Source organism: Balaenoptera borealis (assembly GCF_965194805.1).
Source record: "Balaenoptera borealis genome assembly, chromosome: 15".
NCBI lineage: Eukaryota > Metazoa > Chordata > Mammalia > Artiodactyla > Balaenopteridae > Balaenoptera > Balaenoptera borealis.
The window spans coordinates 83619494-83644943 of record NC_138871.1 but is presented as its reverse complement, the minus strand read 5'-3'; the positions used below and the strand labels follow the sequence as shown (position 1 = coordinate 83644943).

The following is a 25450-nucleotide window of genomic DNA, read 5'->3' as shown; positions in this document are numbered from 1 at the left end:
GATAATAAAAACTTTGATCTAACTCTTAGAACTATGTGTTGCCATTAACCAAATTACTTATGTAGAAAATACATGTAGATTCTATGAAGTGAAAATGTAGATTTAACTCTTACCAATCTGTTTTACCAACTAACCAAATCACTTATGAAGAAAATACGTATAGATTATTACTTTTCCTTTCATTTTAAGCATTTGTCGATGGTTAGATTTTTTTTTTTTAAAGTACTAAATTTAACTCTCTGGAAATTAGGGTCAAGCATATAATTCTTTCTAATTTTGTGAAGTGCTTTGAAAAATAGAACAATGCATTGAAAATTGGGAATATGATCTCTGTTTTGTGTCTGGGGTTGTTCAACAAATAAGTTTACGAGACTTTTTTAAGATGTTGCTTAAGCATAAGGAGAGTTATTACTATAACTCACTAAATAGCTTATGGACTTTCTGGGACGTCCCTGGCGGTCCAGTGGTTAAGACTTCACCTTCCAAGGCAGGAGGTGTGGGTTCAGTCCCTGGTTGGGGAGCTAAGATCCCACACGCTTCACGGCCAGAAAACCAAAACATAAAACAGAAGCAATATTGTGACAAATTCAATAAAGACTTCAAAATGGTCCACATCAAAAAAAAAAAATTCCTAAAAAAAAATAGCTTATAGACTTTCTGTGTAATATAATCAGATGTTTCCACAGCATTTGTAGCATAGAATTTTGGAGAATAGCGTAGGATGGACTTGAAGGTTTGGGTTCCTAGATTAGAGTCTTCATCTGAGGCAGAGGCCTTAGGTTCCTGCCTCCATTCCCTCAACGTTGCCCATGCTTTGACCTGCCTGCTTTGTAGACCTACAGGGTTTTCTTTAGAAACCTGAACAGAGAAGCTGTGATGAACTTCTACCTGGGAAACTGTTTTTCTTTTTGATTGAAGAACCCAATCTCAGGACGTACTTCACTCACAGATTACTGTGCAGAAGAAAGGCCATTTTAAAATGAGGTCAACTAAGTTGTGAGCAGTTACAACTGATGTCCCTGATTGGGATTTCAGGGAAAATGCTGAAAGCTATTATGGCTAATAAATGCATTAGTTATGAAGATCAATCGGTGACCTTGAAGCTTACTTTTTTGAACAACCCTTATCTTAAAAGTCTAATATTTGGTAATCATATTAGAAATTCTGGAATCATCTTTCTCATCGATCACACTCAGCACTGGGAGTCTTTTTCCTAATTCATCTTCTGTCTGTCTGAATTCTCTCAACAAGCAGCGCAGACCGTGCTCATGTATTTGGGTGCGGCATCCTTCCGAGAGGCTGGTGCGGCCTGGGGGCCAGCGTTTATTGTAGCGGCACAGTGAATGTGAGAGGTGACACGTCTAGCTTATGGCTCACACAGGGCTGGGTCCTTTGTGAATATGAATTTGCCCACCTGAATGCCTCTGTGGAAACTGTGTGGCTTGTAGCTTTTATCACAGCATCAGAATGTTAGGGATTCTGGAGTTGAGCGGGGTGACAGAGAACCGCGTTCAGTGTGTGCATTCTTCTAGAGTGGGGTTTGGTAAACCACAGCCCGTCGCCCCAGTCCGGCCCACCCTCTGTTTCTGTAAAGTTTTATGGGGCTCAGCCAGTTTGTCCATATATTGTCTGTGGCTGCCTTTGCACCGCAAGGGCAGAATTGAGCAGTTGCTGCAAAGATCACGTAACCCGCAAAGCCTGGAATTCTTGCTGCCTGGCATCTTAGAGAAAACGTTTGCCGACACCCGACTCCAGAGCAGGCTCAGTCTGAAGGGCTTGACTTAATTTTGCGCGGTGGGTAAGACAGTGTATTGTTCCAAAGAATTTACAACAAAATGTAAATAAATTGTATTCTTTTCAAACAAATGATTTGAGGTTTGGGTGCAGCGCCAGTGAGGGTAGGAAGCCCGTTACGATGGATTTCCCCCGTGATGCCTCTGGAGAAAGAATGACCCAGGTCACAGTTGTCGGCACAAAGGCCCCTCGCTGGAGGCCACAGCGCTCCATTTGCACATGTCACTGATACTGAACGTGTAATTCTGGACACTTCGGTGCCAGAAAAGCATTGACCCTTTGGAGAAAAGCAGACTTAGGAAACTAGAGGGAGCAGGACAGGTTGGAGGTGATGAACACTTCACCTCTCCGATGTCTGGAGGGCCCAGCGTTCCTCCTCAGGGGACTCCTTCCTTATGGGCACGAGTGTGTGTGTGTGTGTGTGTGTATGTGTGTGCGCGCGCGCGCATGCACGCTCATGCGTGTAGAGGTGTCCCGTCGTTTACACGCCCTCGGTATGCGGTCTCAGGGTCCTCCTCTCCGCAGACTGGCCAAGCGGAGCCCGAGGGCTGCCACGTGCCGTTGACGTGGATGGAGGGCAGCGGACCCCCAGGGAGGGGGAGCCAGCCAACGTCCACCTCCGTGTGAAACGATGGAGAGAAGCAGCATTTAGTCTGTTTGTCCGAATGGCTGGACTAAAGAGAGCCAGGAGCAGTTTAGCCATTCAGGGTCCCTATTTGTCTGAAACGAGCTGTGTGTCATCCACGAGCTCTCCTTGTCCTGGCAGGAGAGTTCTCTTCCCTTGGAGCTGACATCTAACTTGAACAGATGAATGAAACCAAGCACATGGATGAGAGGTGACTTAGGGGAGACCGTGTGAGGGCTGTGAGAGAAGGTGCAAAAGGAAAATTGCAGGGGCTTTCTTTCTCACGTCATTTAAAACTGTCATCTTACTTAGAGGAAATGGTGCAGGAGATGGAAGACCAGAGATAATTAAATGGGTCTTTTTTCTCATCCGCATGTTGTTTAGAAGGCTGTGAGAACTCTGTAGATAAGTTGGTGGTTTCTGTGCTTGGACCGAGGTGTGACGGCTCAGGGCTCAGGAGTGAAAATGTAGAAAACGCAGAGAGGCAAACCCAAGTTACAGCCACTTAAAAGCTGGTCTGAGAATTAAGCATCATGATGTGTTGTTGCAGGAAGAAGAGCTTAGCAAATAGGAATCTTTGAAGTATTCTTGGAAGATATAATATTTTGCAAAATCTCAGCTTGGAGGTCCCTGCCACGTTAGTGAGTTATTGGTGGCATCTGGCATTTGTGGTAAAGTTGGCCCATGATCAGTTTCCCTGTTTTCAAAGCCGGTGCAGATTTATACATATTTTCAGTATAGGATATAATGGGTGCATGTCCGAGACGGCCAGGACCCTCTTGCAGCTGTCTGCGAGTTGAGGGGCTTGATTTGGAAACTGGCATTGCAGGAGCGTTGAGGTCAGGGTGAGGCAGGGAAAGATGGCAACCAACTTTTCTTCCCTTTCCCGTTTCATCTCTCTTTTTTCCAACTTCCCCTTTTAAATGCTCCTTCTTCTCATCTTTACTTGCTTGGAATTTGGCGGCAGGTTGGGACAGGGCTACCCAAATTGGGAGCACCTTCCCCCTTGGCGCGTGTTCTGTCGAACCCTGGTGGCCACAGAGGGGATAGTCATGAAGCTGTGGACATAAGGCAGTGGCGGGTTGGGTGCATTTTTCTGGGCTCTCCCGAACCATAGAATTCTGGGCCAAAAACAATTTTAAAAGTTTCCCTTCCCACTTTAATCATGCGTTTGTGTTTTCTTAAGTCCTTCAGTTTCCCGACCTTCAACACCTAAAAGTGATTCGGAATTGATCAGCAAGTCTGCGGACAGGACAATGCAGAAGAATAATCTAGAAATGCTCTGGCTTTGGGGAGAATTGCCCCAAGCCACAAAGGTAAGTGGCTTTGGGGCTTTTTTTTTTTTTTTTAAATAATAATATTGTAAGATCCTTGGAAGATGCTACGGCCTCTTGTATCCCCAGTAAATCTTTGTGATACGAAGAAATGAATGAGTGAGTGAGTGAAGATTGAAAGCATTCCTGTTATGACTCAAGAAGGGCAGCTCTTTGGAGACTAGGTCTGTTGAGGCTGAAGCTGTGGGTTGATTCCCTTTCTAGGTTATTTAGGTTATTTTCACGGAAAACGCTGATTTCTCTGCCCACAAGTGGTAGTGCTGATGCAGCCAACCATCTTTACAAATTCATGTCATTTGTTGCTGGAGAAACGGCACGAAAGGGCAAACCCATCACTTCTTCTGGCAAAACAGTTCCGGCCACAGATCCACTGTTGCATTGTTTTCATTTGTGCCCGAAGCTGTGGGATCGGATACAGAAATGCATACCCTCTCCCCACTTTCTGGCCCACAAATTGCATTTCGGTTTCTGTTTGGATAAATCTTTTCCATAACTGGAAACTCCTTGGAGAGATAGAGTCAGAAATGCTAATTTCCCACTCATGTGAACCAGCCACCAAGTCTGCCCTTGTTCATTCACGTTTTGAGAGTAGACTTCACTGAAATATAACACACGTTCAGAGAAATACCCAGATCCTAAGTGCCGAGATCAGTAAAGTTTCACACTGTGAATGTGTCCACGTGACTTGCACCCAGACCAGGAAGTGGGACTAAATCAGAACTTGGAAACCCTCCGACCCTTTGCAGTTACTGTTCCAACTGACCGCCCCCCCCCCACCCGCAAACCCCCAGAATAAACCCAGTCTTGGCTCTAACAGCAGAGATTAGTTTTGCAAGATTCATCATGTTGTTGGGTGTAATCGTAATTCACTTGTTATTCTTATTACTGCAAACGCCCTGTGGTGTGAATACACTTCCCATTTTCCTGCCGGACGTTTGCGTGCCGTTGCTAATCTCACTCACTGCTATTTGGCAGTTGATGTTTTCTGTGAAAGTTCATTCACTTTGGAAGTACTGTTCTTGGTTTCCAGACCTTTCGGCAGGTACGGAATCACCAGGTGACTCCTGAGGCTTCACCGTGTCCTGCCAAGTGTGGGCATGGCTCTGGAGATCCTTACCTGCCCAGGTGTTCTTTGGTGACTCAGTTTCTCTCTGACCTTCTCTCTCCCTCCCTGCCCCTTTGATCTAGTCATCTGCACACAAGATGAAAGAGTCCAGCCCGCTGAACAGTAGAAAAATCTGTGATAAGATGCACTTTCAAGCCATCCCCAGTGAATCTTCAGACGCGCTTTGTGAACCGTCACCGACACTGGCTGGGGGGTCTCCCGTGCAGCCGCTGTTGGAGCAGAACAAGCCGCAGACGGAGACGCAGTTCGTGAACGAAGAAGATGTCGAGGCCTTAGGAGCCGCAGCGCCCCCGTTGCCTGCGATCGAGGAGCCCAAAGCCCTCTCCGCCAGCGCTGCCCCGGCAGCCAGCAAGACGGATTCGCCTTCTAGGAAAAAGGGTGAGGATGCCGGCGCTTGCCAGCTCCCTCCTGCGAACTTGGGGCTCGGCACACTACAGCTTCTTCCCCCCAAAGTTCGGGGTGCTTCAAAGTGGAAACAGGGCATCTCTCCTGTTCGGTCTGTACCCTTTTGCTCAATATGTGAGTTCTCAGAATTTAGTCGTAGAAAATCCGACCTGAAGGAGGCCTCGGGGATGGTGTGGTGAGCCCCGCCCTGTGCGGGTCAGGGATGCTGGGGTCCAGCACACGCTGGGACTGCACAAGACGTTGATGACTAAGCTAATCTGTGCCCCCGCTCCCCTCGCCCCTAGTTTCTCTCTCGTGCATTATCCTGTTTTAATTTCTGCGTGCTGTGTGTCACTGTTTCAAATGATCATTTTTTTGCCTGACTTCCCTACTAGAACATATGTGCTCTATGAGGTCAAGAATCTTTTTGGTCTGTTTACCTGTTTCCTTGGTACTTAGAATAGTGGTTGGCACGTAGTGGGGGCTCCTTACATATAGTGAATGCCCACCTGGTTGCCTGTCTGGAGCAATGACATTAAGCCTGTCTGTTAGCCGTGTGGCTTTGTGCAGTGTTCTAGGTTTGTATGAACCAGTGACGTAATTCTCCAGCAGAAGTAAGCTGGAAGGCTGCAGTCATGGTGCCCAGGGGCCGATGGTACCCTCTTTAGGGTACCGTGCTTCAGAGTCTTGATGGGGAATTGCTTAATGAAAGCGTTATTGTTTAGTAATAATAATAACAACAAAACCAATACCATTAATGCCAATAATAATAATAATAATAATGATGGTAATCGTGTCAATATATTGAGCGCTTAGTACTGTTCAGGTCCTTCCCAGCTGGGGAGCTGAGGCTCAGCGAAGTTAGGCGACCAGCCCAGGCCACACGGCTGGCGAGGGTGGGAGCCACATGCGAATCTGGGCCGTCGGCCTCGGCGGCAATGCCGTGCCGCTGGCTTCTAGCTCTTGGGTTTCTTGCAGTTTGGGCACATCTGCACACTGTGCTCAAGTGCCCTTTCTGGAGACACTCAGAAGTCCATGAGGTTGTTTCTGGAGAACGGTGCTCTGATTTGACCCCTTTGCTGTTTTAGACAAACGAAGCAGACACCTTGGTGCCGACGGCGTCTACTTGGATGACCTCACAGACATGGATCCTGAAGTCGCTGCCCTGTATTTTCCCAAAAAGTAACAATTCTTTTTATTCTTCATATCATTTTCTGTAATCTGAATATTAATCCGGGAGTCTGCTTTTTCCTTACATTTGATTAGAAAGTGAGTAAGAAAAGGCTGCCGGAGGCTCATGTTTTACTGTGAGAAGAAACCAGTAAAAGCAGTGGACTCTGTGTAGATGTGAGCGTGTGGGTGTGTCCCCGGGGTGGCATCTGAGCGGGAACGCAGGCACGAGGCCACCTCCCCGATGACACCAGGGTGGTATCGCAGTGGTCAGTGGCCCGCACCCCGAACCAGTGGCAAAGAGCGGGCATCTGTGTGGCCCTGTCCCTCCCCCGGGGAGAGTCTCCCGTGGCCACTGGGGGCCCATCTTCAGTTCTCCCGTGATTTGCAGGGAGGGCCAGATCCTCGGAGCGTGTAACAGAGGACTGTGGCCTCTTAGGACAGCGTGCTTTCTCTTCCGTCAGTTTCAGTGTGTCTGGGAGAGGGTGCAGGGAGACGTAGAGGCCAAAAATGATCGTCTTCCCTCCTGAGGTCGTTCATTGAGCTTGTCTGTCTTTGTCATGGTGCCTGAATGAAAGTCTGTCCCGGGATGAAATCATTGGTTCCTCTGATTGCCAGAGCCCCTTGATATCCATGTGAGACCTCACAGCCCGTTCCACTCTTCTGCTTCCAGCGGAGACCCTCCTGGGCTCACAAAACACGCCAATGACAATGGAACCCATTCAGCCAACCAGTCCCCGCAGTCCGTGGGCAGCTCTGGCGTTGACAGTGGCGTGGAGAGCACCTCGGACAGCCTGAGGGACCTGCCGTCCATCGCCATCTCGCTGTGCGGCGGCCTCAGCGACAACAGGGAGATCACCAAAGGTACCGTCGGGGAGCCGGTCCTCAAGCCAAGAGCGCCCCCTGGTGGCCGCCGGTGGGAACGGCTCGAAGCCTGGGCTCCTAGAATAAGTTCAGGTCACGGGTGATGTTCTCTGGCTCGGTTAGTGAAGCACACGTGACCCACTGTTGCTCAGGCCCCGAACGTTGCTGCCTGGCGGTTGGCTGACCTCAGGGTTCTGTGGGTCACACGTGGCTCCAGGCGGCAGCAAAGCCACTGGGGTCACGGGTCGTTAAGTGTGCCTGCAGAGCACAGCGTGTGCCCGTCCTGCAGGGGTGTCCCAGGGCGGCAGCGTCAACACGGGGAAAACACAGTATGTTGCAAGTGTGCAGAAGTGCCGGAGGAGGGAGGGATGTCTGAGCAAGTGCTGGGACACATCCCGGCTGCATCCGAAGGGGGCACCCACCCTATTTATAACAGTGGTTTCCCAGCGTCTTATGCCAGTTATGTGGTGAGGTGGCCCTGAGACCCCCAGTCGATGCAGTCAGCCATTCCAGCTGATGATTCCTGGACCTGGTGGCCCTGGGTGTTTCGAACCCCAACCTGCCTTAGGCAGGTCACCGCGCTTTCATTTGTGACTTTGTCCATGCTCACGACCACCGAGGGCATAGGCGAGGTTCCTATCCCTGCGTTACACGTGAGGGAACTGAGGTTTGGGCAGGTTGGTCACTTGCCCAAGGTCACACCAGTGACTGTGACTTAAACCCGGGTGGCCGGACCTTGAGCCCTGCTCGCCGGTCCTCTGCTTCTGCGGGCACGTGTGTTTACCGTAGTCCCACACGCCTGCTGCCGCGGAAGCGCGTGTGCACTGACTAAGGGTCAGCCTGCCCCCCATCCTCCGACCGCCCCACCTCCCTCCATTTATGTGCAGACGCTGCCCCCAAACTAATGGAAGCCCCCTTTGCAAATAGATTTTATAGGATTGTCTGCACAGTTGGAATGTATAAACTCTCAGAAAATAGCTGTGAACATGAGCGGGTGAAAAACAAGCCTGGGTTTTGAACCAAATTTTCCTTCTATTTCCCCTATGCTTGCTTTCACAGATGCGTTTTTGGAACAAGCCGTGTCATATCAGCAGTTTGTGGACAACCCTGCCCTCATTGACGACCCCAATCTTGTGGTGAAGATCGGGAATAAGTAAGTTCCTCCCGAAAGTCATTTCAGCCGTCGTGTGATAATGCTTCAGCTTCAGTTTCTCAACTATAGAGACCTGGACGATAGCTCTTGGAAATACATGAAATTAAGTCTTTGTTAAAAGTCTACTACTGTCTCTTCACCCTTGGCAAAATGCTGCATCACTATATAGCGAGAGTGTTGACGTCACTGGATCCCGGGGGGTCTACACTCACCTGCATGGGATTTCATGATGGGAGGTGTGATGTCACAGCCCTGGCCCGTGGGGCTCGGCCCATATGATGCGCGGGTGTCGCACGATAGACTGCACACACCCCGTGAAACTTCGTTGTCTAGGGTCAAGGGGCGTGCACGTGTTTTTACAGACTTGGCAAACTTCTCTCTCCAAGAGGAAGCCATGGACGTTTATGCGTTAACTGAGGGTCCTAGTTTCCTTTTCCTTGAAAGGTGGCAAGAAACGCCCCAGCGCGTTGGTGGTTGATATGCTGCGAGGCAAGGGCTGCTCTCAGCTGGCTGCTTGGTCACCCGCCATGCCGCGTGTCCTGCCAGACGGCCGTGGCCGCTGTGGGTTTGGATGGAGGAGGGGCTCCTGCAAGGGCGGGGCATGTGAGGGCCGGGCCGGGGTGCTGGCCACAGTCTTGGGCTCTTTAAGGACCCAGCTGGAGTTCCAGAGCCTTCCACGACCACTTCTCAGGACATGAGGTTTTCAGTCTGAGCCTTGGTCTTCTGACATCTTTTTGTTGTTTCGTGTCAGATACTATAACTGGACGACGGCGGCACCTCTGCTCCTGGCGATGCAGGCCTTCCAGAAACCTTTGCCAAAGGTGAGCTTTACCATGAGAAAGAAAGGGACACGGAAAATGATGGCGAGATGAATCTGGGGGGTTGGAACTTAGCTTTTAATTTAGAAACCAGGAGGTGAATTACACCGTGCTGTTTGGAAGTCCAAGGGTGTAAACGTCAGGGTCTCTGTTGCACCTTGACTGTCCTTCCCCCCTCCTCGCAATCAAGGCAGTGCCAGTCCGAGCCCGGCCCCCTCCAGTACCCTGTCCCCGCACCTGCCGTGCCAGGGACATAGGTGGAGGCAGAGCAGACGGGCCGACGTCTGAGCCCGAGGGAGACGAGGGGAGAAAGGGTGAAGGGCGGGAGCAGGCAGCAGGGTTGGGCGCAGGGAGGTGCTGTACCAGCTGCCAGGTGCCACCGTCAGCATCAGGCGTCCCTCAGCCAGGAAGCAGGTCCGGGGCCGATGGGCCGAGGAGGAGCAAGTGCGGGCTCTGGGCAGCTCGTAGCTGCACCTGAGCGCAGGTGAGCGGCTGTAGGGAAGAGGCAGGCGAGGGGCAGACGCCCCGCTGCGGCCCCGCTGTGCCCGCATCCTCCCCCTGCCGGTTCCCCGGGCCTCGCCTGGGATTGACCGTTTTCCGGCGTTGGGTCTTTCTACCAGATGCTACGTTCTTTTTGCTGCAGAGGCCACGTCTCACGCCTGCCTCCTTCATGTGCTTAGCGAGCGCTTTGTGCTGCCGTGGATGTTGTGGTCTGTGGGAACCGTCATCTCTGAGGTTCCCGAAGGTCTAATCCGACTTCGTTGAGCCCCTGCTCTCTCCTTTGTGGTTGTGTGTGTGCGTGCTTTGGGGTTGTGACCTCATCCTTGGGGGTGCTTTATCTGTGAGTATCCTTTGCGGACTGGCTGAGGGCACGTTCTCCAGCGTGGCTTTTGTTTTGTCCTCGGCAGCTTCTGCATCGTATCCATGGCCCAGGACAGACTTTTTTTTTTTTTTTTTTAATTTATTTATTTTGGGCTGCATTGGGTCTTCATTGCTGCGTGTGGGCTTTCTCTAGTTGCGGCGTGTGGGCTTCTCATTGTGGTGGCTTCTCTTGTTGTGGAGCATGGGCTCCAGGCACAGGGGCTTCAGTAGTTGTGGCTCACGGGCTCTAGAGCGCAGGCTCAGTAGTTGTGGCACACGGGCCCAGCTGCTCCGCGGCATGTGGGATCTTCCCGGACCAGGGCTCGAACCTGTGTTCCCTGCACCGGCAGGCGGACTCTTAACCACTGCACCACCAGGGAAGTCCCCCAGGACAGACTTTTATGTTACGTGTCTCAGCTCTTACAGACCCAAAAGAAGAAAGAACAATGCACTAGATATTTAGTGATAAAGTTCACAGAAAAAGAAATGACTCCTGAACTTAAAGAAATGAGTCTTTGTGGTACGCGTTCTCAGTCTTTCTACAGGTTGTCAGTAATTTTTTGCATTCTGTTTTTGGTGTTTATCTAATACAGAATTTATCTTTATATGTAGAATTTTTCACCGTTTTCTTTTGTGGCTGCTGGGTTTTGTATCACACTTGGATATTTTGAGAGTCATGAGTGAGGTATCAGGAACCATATCAGTATTTTTTTTTTTTCTCTTCAGCTGGTTATTGAATCAGGAGGCTTTGGTTGCAAGAAACAGAATGACTACAAGTGCCTAAAATAATAGGGGTTTATTATCTGGCATAATAAGAATGCTAGAGGTTGGTAGTTTCAGGCTTGATGAATCTGGGTGAGCTTCTTTGATTTCCTTGGCTTCCCCTTTACGATCCCAAGATGACTGTTTTACCCATCATCTCCTCATACAGCCGCATCCAAAATAGGAAGGATAGAGGCAGGCTTCTCACATTTCATTGGCCACAACTTGGTCACATGACCACCTCTAAGCCAGTTGTTGGCAACACAGTGGAATGGCCAGTCGAAGTGGTGCTGACCAATCGAAATTCCTCCTCTGGAGCTGAGCCTGCCTTCCCAGAACATCCTGTACAGTGTAGTCTGATTCTTGAGCAAAGTGTTGGCTATGTTGGCAAGAAAGAAAGGGGATGATTCACCCAGGGAAGCAACCGAGAGGGTCTGGCAAAGCTACCTAATTATCCCGATACCTTTCATTAGATAACTCTTTCTCCCACTGATAGGCAGTTACAACTTTATCATATTACTACTTCCTCCGTGAATTTAGATTTATCTCTGGACTTTGTCTTCTGTTGCATCAACATGTTTACTCATGTCCCAACACTGCATTCCTTTAAATACTATGGTTTTTAAATGTATTTTAATAAAATAAATTTTATTAAGGCTCATGCCTACTTATTATTCTGAGTTTTCTTGGCGAGTTTTGTTTGTTTGTTTTATAATTGAACTTTAGAATCAGTTTGTCTAGGGTTGAAAAGAATCCTGTTAGTTTTTTTTAATTGGAGTTTTGTTATATTTATGGATGAAATAGGGGGAATAGGGTAATTGACATCTTCATGAATTGTCCTATTCGTGAATTGGGTATGCATGGTTTGCTTTTTAGTGTATTTTGTGGTTTTCTTTTGTGTCAGGTAGGGATTTTTAAATGATAGAAAGAAGCACACATCAGGCTAAATATGTGAATTATTTCTCTTTCCACTTACCTGCAACTCGTTCGGTTGAAAGACTTAAATCTTTCATTACTAGCTGAGGTATCAGCTACCTGATAGTTCTGTAAACCAAGGAAAGGAAATTAGATAACATTTACCTTGGTCCTGGAATTAGCCTCAAGATGGCTATTTTGTTCTTTGGAAATATGTAGAAAATTATTATTATTTTTTAAAAATTTATTTTATTAAAGTACAGTTGGTTTACAAAGAAAATTATTAATTAACATTTAATCTCCTCCTATTCAATTGGCATTTATTTAGGGCAAGAGTATGAATTTTCTTTTTAATACTTGAGCTTTTAAATCAAATGCATCCATTAATACTCAGTGTGCCAAAATTTGGAAACTTACATTTACTAAAAAGATCCTGTGCATTTTACCTTTTGTTTAAGACTGTTTACCCTATACCTCATGTTAATCATTTCATTTTTTATTTTATAATCATCTTATTGAGAATAACAATATCTTAATCAGTAAACCACTTTAATTTGAAAACTTCTGGTCTGACTAATCACTAATGATTTTCAATGCTTTCTTTTTCTGTTGTTGTTGTGTTGTATTTTATTTGTTGTTTGTTTATTCCTTTAACATCTTCTTAAGTCTTCATGCTTAAGTTCTCTTAATGTAATTTTGGACTCCATTAGGTTTTGCTTCTCAAAAATTTTTAATCCACAAATAGTATGTTGTGTTTTCTCTGATTTTTTTTTTTTTTTTAATCTTACTTTAATTTGCATGTGTGTGTCTTTTGGTTTGAATGTGCTAAGTTGATCTTTTTTTGGTTCCATTATTTATGTTACCATCCATTTAAAACAGGCCACGGTGGAATCTATCATGAGGGATAAGATGCCCAGGAAGGGAGGAAGATGGTGGTTTTCATGGAGGGGAAGAAACAGCACAATCAAGGAGGTGAGTCTGAAAAACAAGAGTGTTGCTACTTAGCTCAGCGAATTTTGGTTTTGGGCAGTAGGGTTTGTCTTCATGCGCGTGTCAGTGAAAGAAGCCATCACACTGAGTGTGCAAGAGTCAGGCCTGCCACAGGGTACGCAAAGGCAGCACAGAATGAGGGGAGGTGGAGAAGGGCCCGGAGAGGTGAGCAGAGTAGCCATCACCTCCTGGCTCTGTTACCTCTCAGCCTGGGGACCATGGTCGGGTCACTCCTGCTCTGGAACGTGTCTTCATCTGTAAAAAGAAGAGATTCAACGTGATGTTTAAAAAATTTTTTTTTTTTTTAAAGTTAAATATCTTCCTGTTGCTTGTGAGAACAGTTTTAACGAGGTAGACTTACAGCCTAGACTAATTCCCATTAGTCGTGTCACTTCAGTGGCTTTGGTTTCCATTTCTATAAATGCCTATAATTTGTTTCAGATCTTTGCCAACCTCTCAACCTATTTCTGGAAGCACTTTCTTTACTTGGCTTCTGTGCCAGTGTGTCCGCCTGGTCTTTCCCCCCACCACCGCCTCGGGGGCTGTTCCTCCCCTGGCTCAGCCCCTTTGTAAGTGGGTCCTCAAGGGTTGTCTTAGAGCCTTCTCTCCTGCTTCGACTGCCTGTTTTTCCCTAGGCAACCTCATTCACGCCCATGCGATGACTCCATTTTTATTAACAAGGAAGGCGTTTTGTACTCCATGTCCGTTTATCAGATAGCCAACTAGGCAGATATCTCCACGTGGATGCTTCAAGCGCTTCAAACTCGTCATTTCTGAAATCGATCTGATGGTTTTCTCTAGAGTTCTTCCTTTGTTGGACCGCCGTCAGAAAATGGCACCACTGTCCGTCCGCAGGCTAGTACTTCCTTCTTCCCTCACCCCTCCTGTCAGTTTACCATCCTAAATATCGCTCAGGCTTTCCATTTCTCTCTAGCTCCACACCCCACAACTCAAGGCTGCCACCTTCCCTCCGAGGATTGCTTCCAAATGGTCTTTTTGTATCCATTCTTGCCCTCTCTTCCTCATTCTCTGCAGTTGGCATTGGTCTATGTAGTATAATGGCCCCATTTATATTTCTCCCTGCTTAAAAGCTTTCCGTGGTTTCCCAGCGCTCTTATAATTAAGACCAGTGTCCCTAGCATGGTCTACAGGACTTGTGTATCCTAGCCCCTGCCTCTGTAGAGCCTCACCTTTTGCCATTCTCCCCCTGCCCTCTGTGCTTTGGTGGCCCTGGCTGAAAGTACATTCTACCCCAGGACTCTTGCATGTGCTATTTCTCTGCCTAGTGTTCTTAGCACCCCTATCACCCTTCTTCACTTAATTAACTAGCATCTCAAATGGCCCTTTCTGGGCAGGTTAGTCTAGTCTGCTGTTCTCTGCTCTCCTAACCCTGCCTGTGAACTTTTCCTTCACAGGTTTTCTCATCGTTTATAATTATACACCGATTAGTACGACTGTTTGATTGACATCCCCGTCCCATCCAGACCCTAAACTCCACGAAGGCAGAGACCACACGTGCTCGTGGCTTTGATCCCTGTGGTCTCCCGAGCACCCGTTTTTGGGACCCAGAGCAGGGGTTCGGCAGATGTTTGAGGGAATGCTGATTATACTTTTGGAATCTAGTGTGAAGAAAGCCCAAGGGCAGCAGTCAAGTTGTTTATTATAAGAGTTAAAGAAATCCCAGGAGCTCAGTTTGTTTATTTCATTAGTTCAAAGGGAAAGAGTCTGTTGGGAGGGTTTCCAAGATAAAACTGTTCTTGGGCATTTTCTGTCCGCATACCTGAGCTTTGCTGACTGTCCCATTATCTCCAAGGGGTATAAACACGGTAGAGCAAGCATGTGCTTTACTTTAGGAGACTTAAAGTGTAAGGGGCCTTTCTGATTGTCTTACTGGAGAGCAGAATGTTCGAGAATTTAAGAAGAAGGCTACTTCAGAGACCTATTTTTGCAGAGTGTCCAGAGTTTCATTAGTTGGAACTGCGGAGAATGCGGCATGCAATAAGGAAGAGTTATGCAATCTCTTAAAAACCTGAAATATATTTCAGATAGATACACATTCCTGCGCTGGTCTAATAAAGAATTGTTAATAGTGGCGGCTAAGTTACCTGCCTCAACAGATAAATTAAACATTACTGGGCCTGTTCTCACATCAGTTATTTGTGTGCTTATAAAAAGCTAAAGATATTTGGAAATAGCTTGTACCCATCAAATGTTAAGCTCGTCACCCTGTTACACTGTTTCTATCACTCATTTTCTTTGTTCATATTGAAAACATCAATCTCTACCCCCTGACCAAATGACCACAGACCATGAAATTTGACTGTAAATTCTTTGTCCTTTGACACACCTGTCTGGCCTGTGACGACTGCCTGTGACGTCTGTGGGGCTAGTGGAGGTTCTCCTCCTCCCTTGCCTGCTGTGGGCCAGGCTCTGCGTTCATGTGCAGCATCTCCGTGGTCCTCATGGCAGCATTAGGAGATGCATGTCATCATCCCTGTGTTGCTGGTGAGGAAACAAGGCTCCAGAAGGTTCCATGACTTGCCCGAGGTTCCTAAGCCAGGGCAGCAGGGCTGGGCCCAGAGCTCTTAGAACTCCAAAGCTCTTTCCAGTACATCAAAGGAGCATATTCTATTAAGAGCATGCGGTATTGAGAAAGAGAATGCGCCCATGTTTTTCTCAGGCAAAATATGGTGTGAAAATATTTTCAGGCATTTCTATCAGCAATTATAAGAAAATATTTTGAAAGCCCTCGCGTATCCAAGCAGCCCTTGATAAAGCATTTGCATAAGCTACAGTGATTATGAAGTTTGGTTTGGTGCCAAGGATACTTATGGAAAACAGACTTATTTTTGTCAAAAATATTTCTCAGCTTAATTGTAGACGGCTAAGCAAAGGAGTAACTAGGACCCACCATCCCTGCGGGGGCGTGCCGTTGGGGAGGGCATTGGGGCCCTGCTCTGGACTTTGGGGAGCCCGTCACAGAATGCCAGTGGTTGTGTAGGTGGTTTCCCTTTGGCGTGTCCATGATTCTTTGTCTTCTTCTTCTCCAGGAAAGTAAGCCAGAGCAGTGCCTGGCAGGAAAGAGCCACAGCACTGAGGAGCAGCCATCACAGCTGGGCATGGCCACCAGGTACAGTGCCAAGTCACCTTGGGGTGTTGCGGCTCCTTTCTATGTCTAGGGTCAAGGCACAGATGCTGATAGGGTTCACCGAATAGCCCAGGTCCAACTCAGTGACCTGGAGCAATTTTCTCAAATTGTTGTTCCCATGAATCAGATGGAAGCATCTGCTCCTTAGATACCGAATTTCCAAAGTAAATGTGAGGCGTACATGAGGTAATGTAACGAGCACTCCTCGTGGTCTTGGCACGTGCTAGCCCTCAGTTTACAGAAGGTGATAGTTGTGGTAAATAATGATGATGAGGATGAACAACAGCGTTGACAGTGGCATGAAAACAAGTTGCCCTTCTGAAGGAACTTGCCTTTCTCTATAGTTTAAACACTTACCTGGACTTACATTGATACTTTCCTAAGTATTGATAGGGATTCCTATTAACTTGGTATAGGAGACCTTAGATTTTGATAATACGGATGGATCCATATTAGTCGTGTTTTGTGTTCAGGGTAACCTGCTTGTACGGGATTTGAGGGTAACTTCTGTGAGGGCCATGCCATCACCCACTAATTCGACGGTGTTATTGTGTATCGACGCTGAGTGATCCGAGCTAGTATAACACCTTTTCCATATGACCTCACCCTTCCGGTATTCCTGTGCTTGAGAAACCCAGGATTGCGTTTCTCATTTAGCAGGCAGAAAATGCTAACATGTTCACTGAGGGCAAGATGCATATCTCTATCCTCTTTATGGCTTAGAGGCCAAGCCAGTGGCTGACCCAGAGCAGGCATGTCTTAAATGTGCTATTGCTGAACTGATGAGATTTTCCCAGTATATTGTTGTTTCACAGGGGAGGCGGGCTTAGATTTCAAGTCCTTGGATTCCTGGCCATAGCTCTGTATCTTAAACTATTTTATTTCTAGAACTCATTGTTGGAAATAGAAACTCATGTAGGTGTCACGTAGGAAACAGTCTGATTTCTTTCCTGTCCTCTGTGGAGAAGAGTGTGCCGGACCTGATAAAACTCTGCATGGCAGGGCCGGCTCTCGGCTGGGATGCTATCAGAGGACACCCTTCCTGTTCCTCCTGGTGGCGCCCTGGTGCTGCCCCTTCCCACCTGACCCCCTGCCGGTCTGCCCTGGACAAGGGAGCAGGGTTGAAGAGCTTGTGTGTTTCTTTTGCAATCTTCACCCTCCATCTCTGGCTCATTCTCTGGGGAGGGGCTTTCCAGCACGGTTATCTGGATACCTTCCCGACCTGGAATTTTGAGTGTACCTTGAGTGAGCTTGGAGGGGAGAAGGCAGGTGGAGCTCGGGCTAAGAATGCGCAGTCCTGAGGGGGTGTAGGAGGCCGCTAGGATAGAAGGCAGTGGGTTTTCGGTAGGTAGGTGTTTGAAGCAGCGGGATGTACATGGTAGACTTCGGAGTCAGGCAGATCTGGCTTGGAGTCCTGGCTTTGGGTAAACTCCTTTCCGTATCTGAGGGAAGGAACTAGCGTGCTGTCCGTTCCCAGAGCAGCCAGGGAGGGAGACAGAGGCAAAGATGCCACCCTTCTGTCCTGAGCAGTTTAAAGCAGCAGTTTGGCTGCACTGGAAATACCCTGCTCTCCTGGGGCTCTTTTTGAGACCCTGTCTGTCCTGCAGTAATTTCCAAGCAGAAGAGGCAGCATGAGCTGGGACTTTGTCACTCTTCTCTGTGATCTTTGGCGAATTCCTCAGCCCCCTCGGTGTTTCCTCCTTCATCTGTGAAATGGGCACAAGACTGACACCCACACCGCAGGTGTTGGCTCATCTGATCCTCCCCGCAGCCTCATGAGAAAGGAGGTGCAGAACGTAAAACCCAACAAGGCCACATGGGCTGTGCCTGCGGTCAGGAGGGTGGCTCTGTGGTGGCCTGGAGGACACAGACTCATCTTAACCGTGCAGTTGCAAGTGTTTAAAATTATACTCCGCAATATGGGCCAAACGCAGGATGTCCGCCAAATCCGGCCTGCTATATGCCAGTCTGAGACCTGGGGAAGGCTGGCCAGGGGCTCAGAGAGGTTTAAAAGGGACAGAACACGACGGTGGCTGGTACGGACTGTGTGTTCTTCTCCTTCCCGGCCGCCCCGTGGGCCGAGGGTGGAGGGAGCAGCAGGGGGCGTCTGCAGCTCTTCCTGAGCTGGAACATCGGCTGACACAGTCCATCTGAAGCGCTTCGGACTTTCTTAGTATCTGATGCGATCCTATTCAGATGTTGACAGAAACGCTCTGCCCTGTTAGGTAGAAAGAGTTTGACTATCGGCCACTCCGAGTTAGTCAGTCAGGCTACATTTTTTTACGAAACCTGAAACACGAAGAATTGGCTCCTGTGAAAGGGATTTGAGGTTCTGAAAAGTCTTCGTGTGAAGTCTTCTGAGCAGTGCATCTTTTCATTTTTACTGGCATCCTAGTCCCCTAATTAGATTCATGCAGTTGACTGAAAAAAAGTGTCGGAGTGCTTTCCTAATTGACAGACTTGTGATTGACAGAACAGTCCCTGAAGTCTCATAATTGAGCAAACAGCTTGTCACCATGCAAGTCATTAAAATACTGTCAAAAACTGCACACTGACAAGTGCGAACTTCAATGTTGTTCCCAGCTCCTCGGCTGAACGCAGACACTCGAGTGAGATGAGCCCTTTTGTTTCGTTCTGTCGCTCCTTGCAGACGCCGCAAAGCCAGTGACAGTAAGGACTGCTGCAGGAGTGGGGAAGGGGGTGGCCAGGTCCGCAGATGACCGTGCCCTCGCCCTAAGCCGGCACCGCCAGCTGAGGTGTACAGCTCCCTCTGCAGTTTCTGTATCTGTGTTTTCCTTTCTGCGCTCCCTCAAACGTGGCGTGCTGCACCGACCTAGGGGGTTTGGTTTTCGTTTTAAAGTGGCAGATGGAGATAAGAGCTCTCCTGCCTTGCTTCCATGTCCCACCAGCAGAGGCTCACACCAGTCTGTTGTCACTGAGAGCTTCAGTTCACATTTGGATCTCATTTCCCACCAAACTGTTTGCGTGGAGCATAACATTTTCCAGTTCAGTGAGGGGCCTGTAGCTTCATCTCCTGGCTTCCCACCCAGGCACTGGTCAGGCCGCTTGGCTCCAGGACCACGTGTACCCGTCTGTCTGAAAACCAACCGCTAGGTTGTTGGTTCAGAAGGATTGGCGTTGTTTGTAGGATCGGCAGGGGTCGGAAGGGGAAGGGACTTCTGTGTCATTTTACACATGAGCCACCGAGGCCCAGAGAGGAGTCCTGTGGTTGTGAGGCCTTTCCTGGGACGCCTGTTTCCCGGTCCACTTCTTTCTGCCTCGTACCTGCCGGCCTCCGGGACCTCTTGGTGGGTGGGATGCCGTTTGCTCCCCCGCACTTTAAGATGAGGAAATCTAGTCTGAAAAGAAAATAGTCTGAGCAGGATAACACAGCCTGAGGTTCCTGGGGTTCAAACCCGGGCTTCTGAGGTCTCCACTCTACCTAGAACCGGCCCCCAGCGTCACAGGTGTAGATTCATCCAGTTGTAGCTTAACCCCGCCATGGACCAACCGGGATTCTAGGCTGCGTGCTCTTTCTCCGTGGACATAGTCACCTGTCCCCGCGGCTCGTTCACCAGGGCTGTGTCCCCGTGATGGCCAAGTCTGTGACTCCAGCGCAGATTGTTCTGTGCAGCTCCTGGACCCCTCGCCCGGCTGCGCTCAGATGTTCTCTGCCTTCTTAGCATAGCACCCGTCCAGCTCTGTTGTGATTGCTCAGACAGAACGCCCCGGGGAGCGCAGGGGCCAGGCTGCTCGCCGTATCCTCCGCGCCTGGCATGGTGCCTAGAGGCATCGGTGGCATGAGCTCCAGCCCACCGGCCCGCAGCCCACAGGCCGCCCCTCGTAGGGCCCCGGGAGCAGGGGCCTGGGGAGGGGCGGCTCATTCTGGACATGGAAGGAGCCAGTAGAAAAGAACACAGAAGCGGGGTGCCGTGTAATGGGGTCTTGCCTCTTGTCTGCCCTAGTGCGGGGCAGTATTGGATTGTAGGAACTGCTTCTGGAACGAGCACATGGGGCAAGAAAGCAACAGGCTGCAGAGGAAACACCCAATCATTTCCTGGTAGAAGGGAAGGGAGGGCGAGGGGGCAGGAGGACAAGGTAGGAGTTCACTGAGATGCAAAGATAAGATGGAGCCCCATGTGCCTGTCTTGCATAAAGGGATGAGCTGAGCCAGAAGCTCTGCGGGGGGAGGCGTGCATCCGGGGAGTCGGGCGGGGCCTGCTCTGGGGCTGCCTAGCTTTCTCCATTTAGCCTAACAAACGTTCACGAAGCACTTTGTAGGGCGCTAACGGCATTTTTAAAGAAAATGGTCCCGGGAAGCAGGTCTAGTACCGCTGGGTTGGGGACGATGCCATAGCAGGATTTGAATCCAGGGAACAGCTAATTGCTGACATGCCTTACCTGAGCTATTTAAAGAAAATGAGGCTGCTTCCTACCCGCACCTCCCAGCCCCCGACCACGTGGAGAAGTCCACAAGCGCTCGGAGCGCTGCATTCTGTGCAGGTGAATAAGGTACGGCTCTTGCTCCTGGGGCAGCCTGCTTAGGGGTCCTGGGGAGCATCGGGGGGCCTTTCTTGGCTCCCCCGGCACCTGTTCGTAAGGCCTGGAGTGTCCTCGTTACTTGGAATTGTGTGTTTGGAGCGGTGTGTACCGGGAACTGATCAGCTTGGACGTGCAGAAAGTTTGGGCTCCTCGTGCTTGGCCAGCAGCCTGGGACAGGGGAAGAGAGAGGATGTGAGCACCCTCCAAGGCCAGGAGGGCGCTGAACCCCGCTGATGAGGAGGGGGAGCCTCTTGGTTTAAAGTAGAGTGATGGTAACAGGGACGTGAACGAGGAGAGGCAGTCCCGGATGAATAATGCAGGAGCCGCATGGAGGGGATTAGTGACGGCGTCTGGTCGGTGACCAACCCCAGAGACGGCGCCGGGAGACACCCGATGGACTCCGTCATCGATTCCGGCCTAATGCATTTTTAATGGCTACCCAGATGCACTTCCTAATTGGCAGTTACATCACTGTGTGTTCCAGAATAAAGCATGAGTCATCCTCCAGTGATGAGGAGCACACGGCCACCGAGCTGGCCAGCTCAAGCCACCTCCCCCTGCTGTCCAGCGTTAGCTACAAGAAGACCCTGCGCCTCACGTCAGAGCAGCTGGTGAGTGTCCTGTCCTCCCCCTCCCCCACGCTGTGGGCACTGGCCCAGCCACGGCCACCTGGACTCAGTGGGTTCCGCGATCCGGGCGTCCCTCCCATGCTCCGGCTCCGGCTTCAGCTCTGGCACCTTCTCTCTCCAACCGCCTGCTGCCCCCCCCGCGACCTCACATCCCCCTCTCGGTGCCTCCGGTTCGCGCCCCACGTCAGCTGCTGCCCAGCCGGGCTCTGCGGCGTCACTTCCCCTGTGCCGGCCCTGACGCTGCCCTGGAGGCTCCTGTCCGCAAGTGTTGGCGGGAGGCGGCCTGAAGGCGTGAACTTATCCTGAGCTGTGAATGACGGATAGCCCAAATCTCGCAGGGCTGTTTCCACTTTTCCAGAGATGTGTTTGTTAAGTCAACCGCATCTCCCGAACTGGGGGAACTGGAGCACTTGTGATGGGACTCGGGGAGCTTCCGGCAGCAGGGCGCCATCCTGATCACAGCGTCCTCCGCTCTGCGGATGTACCGCCCGTTGTAACCCCTGGACCCTGTTTCCCAGGAGCAGACAGCGAGCAGGTATCTGCGCCCTGCTGCTCTCCTAAGAGTTCGTGGGGGCCAGGCTTCGTTGTGATGGTGTCTGATGGGAAAAGAGAACGCTCAGGCCTGACACACTGTGCCGCTGGGGGTGACCTGGACTCCTGCCCACAGCTGGCTTGCACTCGGGGGCCCCGGTGCAGAGATTCAGAGCCGCTGAGAGGGGATTCTGCCTTCTGAATCTGGTGTGACTTCCTGGGGTCTAGCTTCTGGGCTTCTGGGTGTGAGATGCACCTGATAACTGAGACGACTGCTTTCTTCCAGTCTGTGTCCGTGTATTAACTAGTTCTCACGGCTGGTTCAGGGAACGTATTTTCACACTTGACTTAGATTCGTCTCCCCGGCCGTGGCCCTTTGTGCTCAGCCGTGGCCTAGTAAGTGCATGCCAGTCTGAAGTTGTGATTTCCTGCGGCGACGCTCAGAGCCTGTCACTTACAAACCCCAGGGGACGTGGGTGAGCTGCGCTACCCTGGGGCCTGCGAGGGGGCCTGGGGTTCAGGTAGCCCAAGTCCTGGAAGGACCAGTCCTCCTCGAGAGCAAGACAGGGAAAGAACTGTACGGTGGCCTGGGGTGGTGCTTTGAAAAAAATAAAATCCGGATCCGCTTGCTCGTGGAACAGAAACCGAAGATTCCTCCCTCTGAGCCTCGCCCTCCAGCGGACACAGAGTTCTTATCTTTCAGAAAAGCCTGAAGTTGAAGAACGGACCCAACGACGTGGTCTTCAGCGTCACCACGCAGTACCAGGGCACGTGCCGCTGCGAAGGCACCATCTACTTGTGGAACTGGGACGATAAGGTTATCATCTCTGACATCGATGGAACCATCACTAGGTGGGTCCCGCCGACTCGGGGCCGTGGGACCCCGGGGCCTGGAGCCAGCGTGTCAGTTCCTCTTTCTGGGGCATCGTGCAGCTCAGGCAGTTCAGATTCTGGGGTGGTTGGGGCCACCCGCGGAGCCATAGCTCCTTGATCTAAACAGCTGCAGTGGGGGATCGGGGGTCGCTTCCCTCTGGGGCGGTGGCTCCCTGACTTTGTTGCTCAGTTTCGGGGTTTCCGTCCAGAGAGCAAGTCGTGCATACCATTTGCATTTTTTAATGAGGCATTTATGGTGTGATGAGTCAGAATGACTTTTTTTTTTTCCCTTTCGCGATGCCCTTTTAACTTTATTTCTCCTGTCTCTGTTTTTATTTAGATCAGATACTCTTGGCCACATTTTGCCTACCCTTGGGAAGGACTGGACCCACCAGGGCATCGCCAAGCTGTACCATAAAGTGAGCCAGTAAGTACACAGCCGAAGTACTTGCGGCAATCTGCACACAGAACCTTTGCTGACGGGCTGACTTACAACGACGGGTGCCCCTTGGCCAGGGAGGGTTCTGAGCGCGTGGTGAATCCCGCCAACTCCAGATCTGAATTCAGTACCAAAAGGCAAGAAAGTAAGTGGCCGGGGAATTGCAAATTGACAGAGGAGGAAGGCGGTGGCAGCCTTAGGGGAGGGGTTGAGGTTCAGTTCATACTGAGGAATGGCACAGATAGTCAGGTGAGGACATGGTAGTCTCTGATGTAGACCAAGGGAGTTATTTTAGGCTGAAAAGATCCAGATTCCAAGCAGGTTTTGTGGGCCGGCCAGCAGTGCACATCTTGCCCACCTGGTCCAGGGAGCGCTCGGAGGGGCCGTACCTGGGACGTCAGTGTGGGAGGGTAGATCTTGAGTTGCTCTTGTGTGTCGGGCACATCTGTCACTTCACTTAACTCTTACAGTAGTTCCGAGAAGCAAGGAATATCATTTCTAGGTTTAGAGGGTTAAAACAATTTGTCCAAATTTCCATAGCTGCTAAGAGGCAGGACGCACTGAAACCCTGGTCGGCCTGGCTCCAAGTCCAGTGCATCTGCTCTGGCTCGTCTCCAGGGTTCAGAGCCCTTGGGGTCCCCATCCCTGCACCACCGCCAGCAGGTGCTTGGTCCCACTGTCTCCATCTCTCTGTGGACTAGAGTCTCCCACGTAAGTGAAACCTCTCCGCCTCACTGCTCTCTGTCCTCCAGTTAGTTAGAGCCGGGAGGTGCCCTGGGCTGATGGGACTCCGCCCCGGTGTGCGCACCTCCGGCCCACGGTGGCGGTGACGGTGGCGGTGGTGGTGATGGGGAACGGGCACTCAAATCTGTCGCCAGTACTATGAGCACAAGTGAGTGAAGTACACTTTCCTGCTCCTCATCCATTCATTTATCCAGCATTTATTGAGGGCCTGTTGCATGCCTGGTGCTGTGATGATGACGTAGACATGGTCTCTGGCCTCCTGGACCTCACGCTTTGGGTTGGTGGGGCACGAGGTGCCTGGGAGGACCTTTTCTCCTGGTGGATTCAAAGCTTCTCACTTCTTAGATGCCCAGCTCATTGATTTGACTTTCCTTTTCTGGATGTCTTCCTTAAGAAATGTTAAAAGTAATACGTGCTTCTTTGAAAAAAATAAATAAGAAAAACGAGAGAAATAGAAAAGTACAAAGGTCACATCTTTCTCCTGCCTTACCAATAAGCTGCAAGTTATCGGCTACGAGTATTATACGTTCTCTACCAGTGGAACTACTGTGACCGGTTTGGTTCCGTCTGTACTGAAAATTCATTTACATGCTCCCCCGCCCCAGGTGCACATTATTTAATGAAAGATCCTTCTGTTTCATTATGTGTGAGGTTTACCTCATTCTTCTTAACTGCAGTACAAAATCCCATGCTGTGGATAAACCATCCTGTATTTAATTATTCCTCTGTTGGTGAACACGATAGGGAGTTTCCAGTTTTTCACTCTTTCCAATAGTGATGCAATAAGCATTTACAGAAGGTCTTTATTATGTTCAACGAGCATACAGATAAGTAGAGAAGGTACGACACTTACAGAAGGGCCACTGTAAGGTGGATTCTCAGAAGGAGAATTGCCGGTGGAAGGCCGAGCACACGGAAAGGTTTGGTCGATATTCCCGAGCTGCCCCCTGAGAGGTTCTCCCGGCCTCGCTCCTGTAGGCGGTGTGTTCAGGGCCTTCCCCACCACCTCCGCACGGCTGACTCTTTGCCTCGAAGGATTAATCCACTGATGAGCTGCCTTGAATGGCCTGACACTGAAAACTGTCTCTATTTTTAGTCGAAAGAAACCCCTGTGGGTCAGGATACAGAGTAGTTCACAGCCTGATTCATTTTGGGTTTTGGAACATAAAGCTATTCCTGTTCTTACTGTAAGGTTAAAAAAAAAAAGGCACTGCGTTTTGCCTTTTTTTTTTTTTTTTTTTTTTTGGTTTTGATTTGTGTCTCTCTTGGGTTTTCCTAGAAAAGGTATCTTCTTGAAAAATAAAGTTGCGTAGCTTACCGAAGAATGCCTGATTGTTCTTTTGGTTCGATTGATTGATTTAGAATGAGTCCGATTTGTGGGTGAGGATCTGAGAATTACAGAGTGCTTGTTGTGTTTTCATTTTGGTTGAGGGGAAGGAGCTTGACGCTTAACTTGTTCACTGAGTTTGATGTGTGTCCTCAGTGGCACCCGGACGGTTAGACCAGTGATGTTCTGGCCGTCCCCCAGCTTGGCCATTGCCTTCAGGGGCTCTGTACGGGAGCAAGGGCAGGCTCGTTAGTGTGGCTCTCAGACCCCGCGGTTTCGGGTCAGCTTCTGCTAGTTCCTGATGTGCTGCCGCTTCTCCGCAGACCTTCTTGCTCGAATCCAGTCTGACTGTTCCCCACCCTGGATCCGTCGTTCTCCCATCTTCCCACCTTTGCTCACATGGTGGCTTCTGCTTGCCGTG

The 25450-nt window shown here is 49.8% G+C and overlaps 1 protein-coding gene across 12 annotated transcripts in view; it reads left to right on the top strand.

The window, feature by feature from the left end:
* LPIN1 (lipin 1) overlaps window positions 1-25450 on the top strand; it is a 169126-nt gene that overhangs the window by 83745 nt on the left and 59931 nt on the right. For all 12 annotated transcript variants that reach the window (XR_014235014.1, XM_082357511.1, XM_082357509.1 and 9 more), the window contains 11 exons: window positions 3606-3735; window positions 4942-5257; window positions 6352-6445; window positions 7107-7297; window positions 8357-8450; window positions 9202-9271; window positions 12686-12778; window positions 15847-15926; window positions 20971-21097; window positions 22350-22498; window positions 22860-22946. Coding sequence is in view for 11 of the 12 variants with exons in the window: in XM_082357511.1 (XP_082213637.1) it covers window positions 3606-3735; window positions 4942-5257; window positions 6352-6445; window positions 7107-7297; window positions 8357-8450; window positions 9202-9271; window positions 12686-12778; window positions 15847-15926; window positions 20971-21097; window positions 22350-22498; window positions 22860-22946 (1431 nt within the window). In the remaining variant the exon portion in view is untranslated. The remainder of the gene's footprint in view (window positions 1-3605; window positions 3736-4941; window positions 5258-6351; window positions 6446-7106; window positions 7298-8356; window positions 8451-9201; window positions 9272-12685; window positions 12779-15846; window positions 15927-20970; window positions 21098-22349; window positions 22499-22859; window positions 22947-25450) is intronic.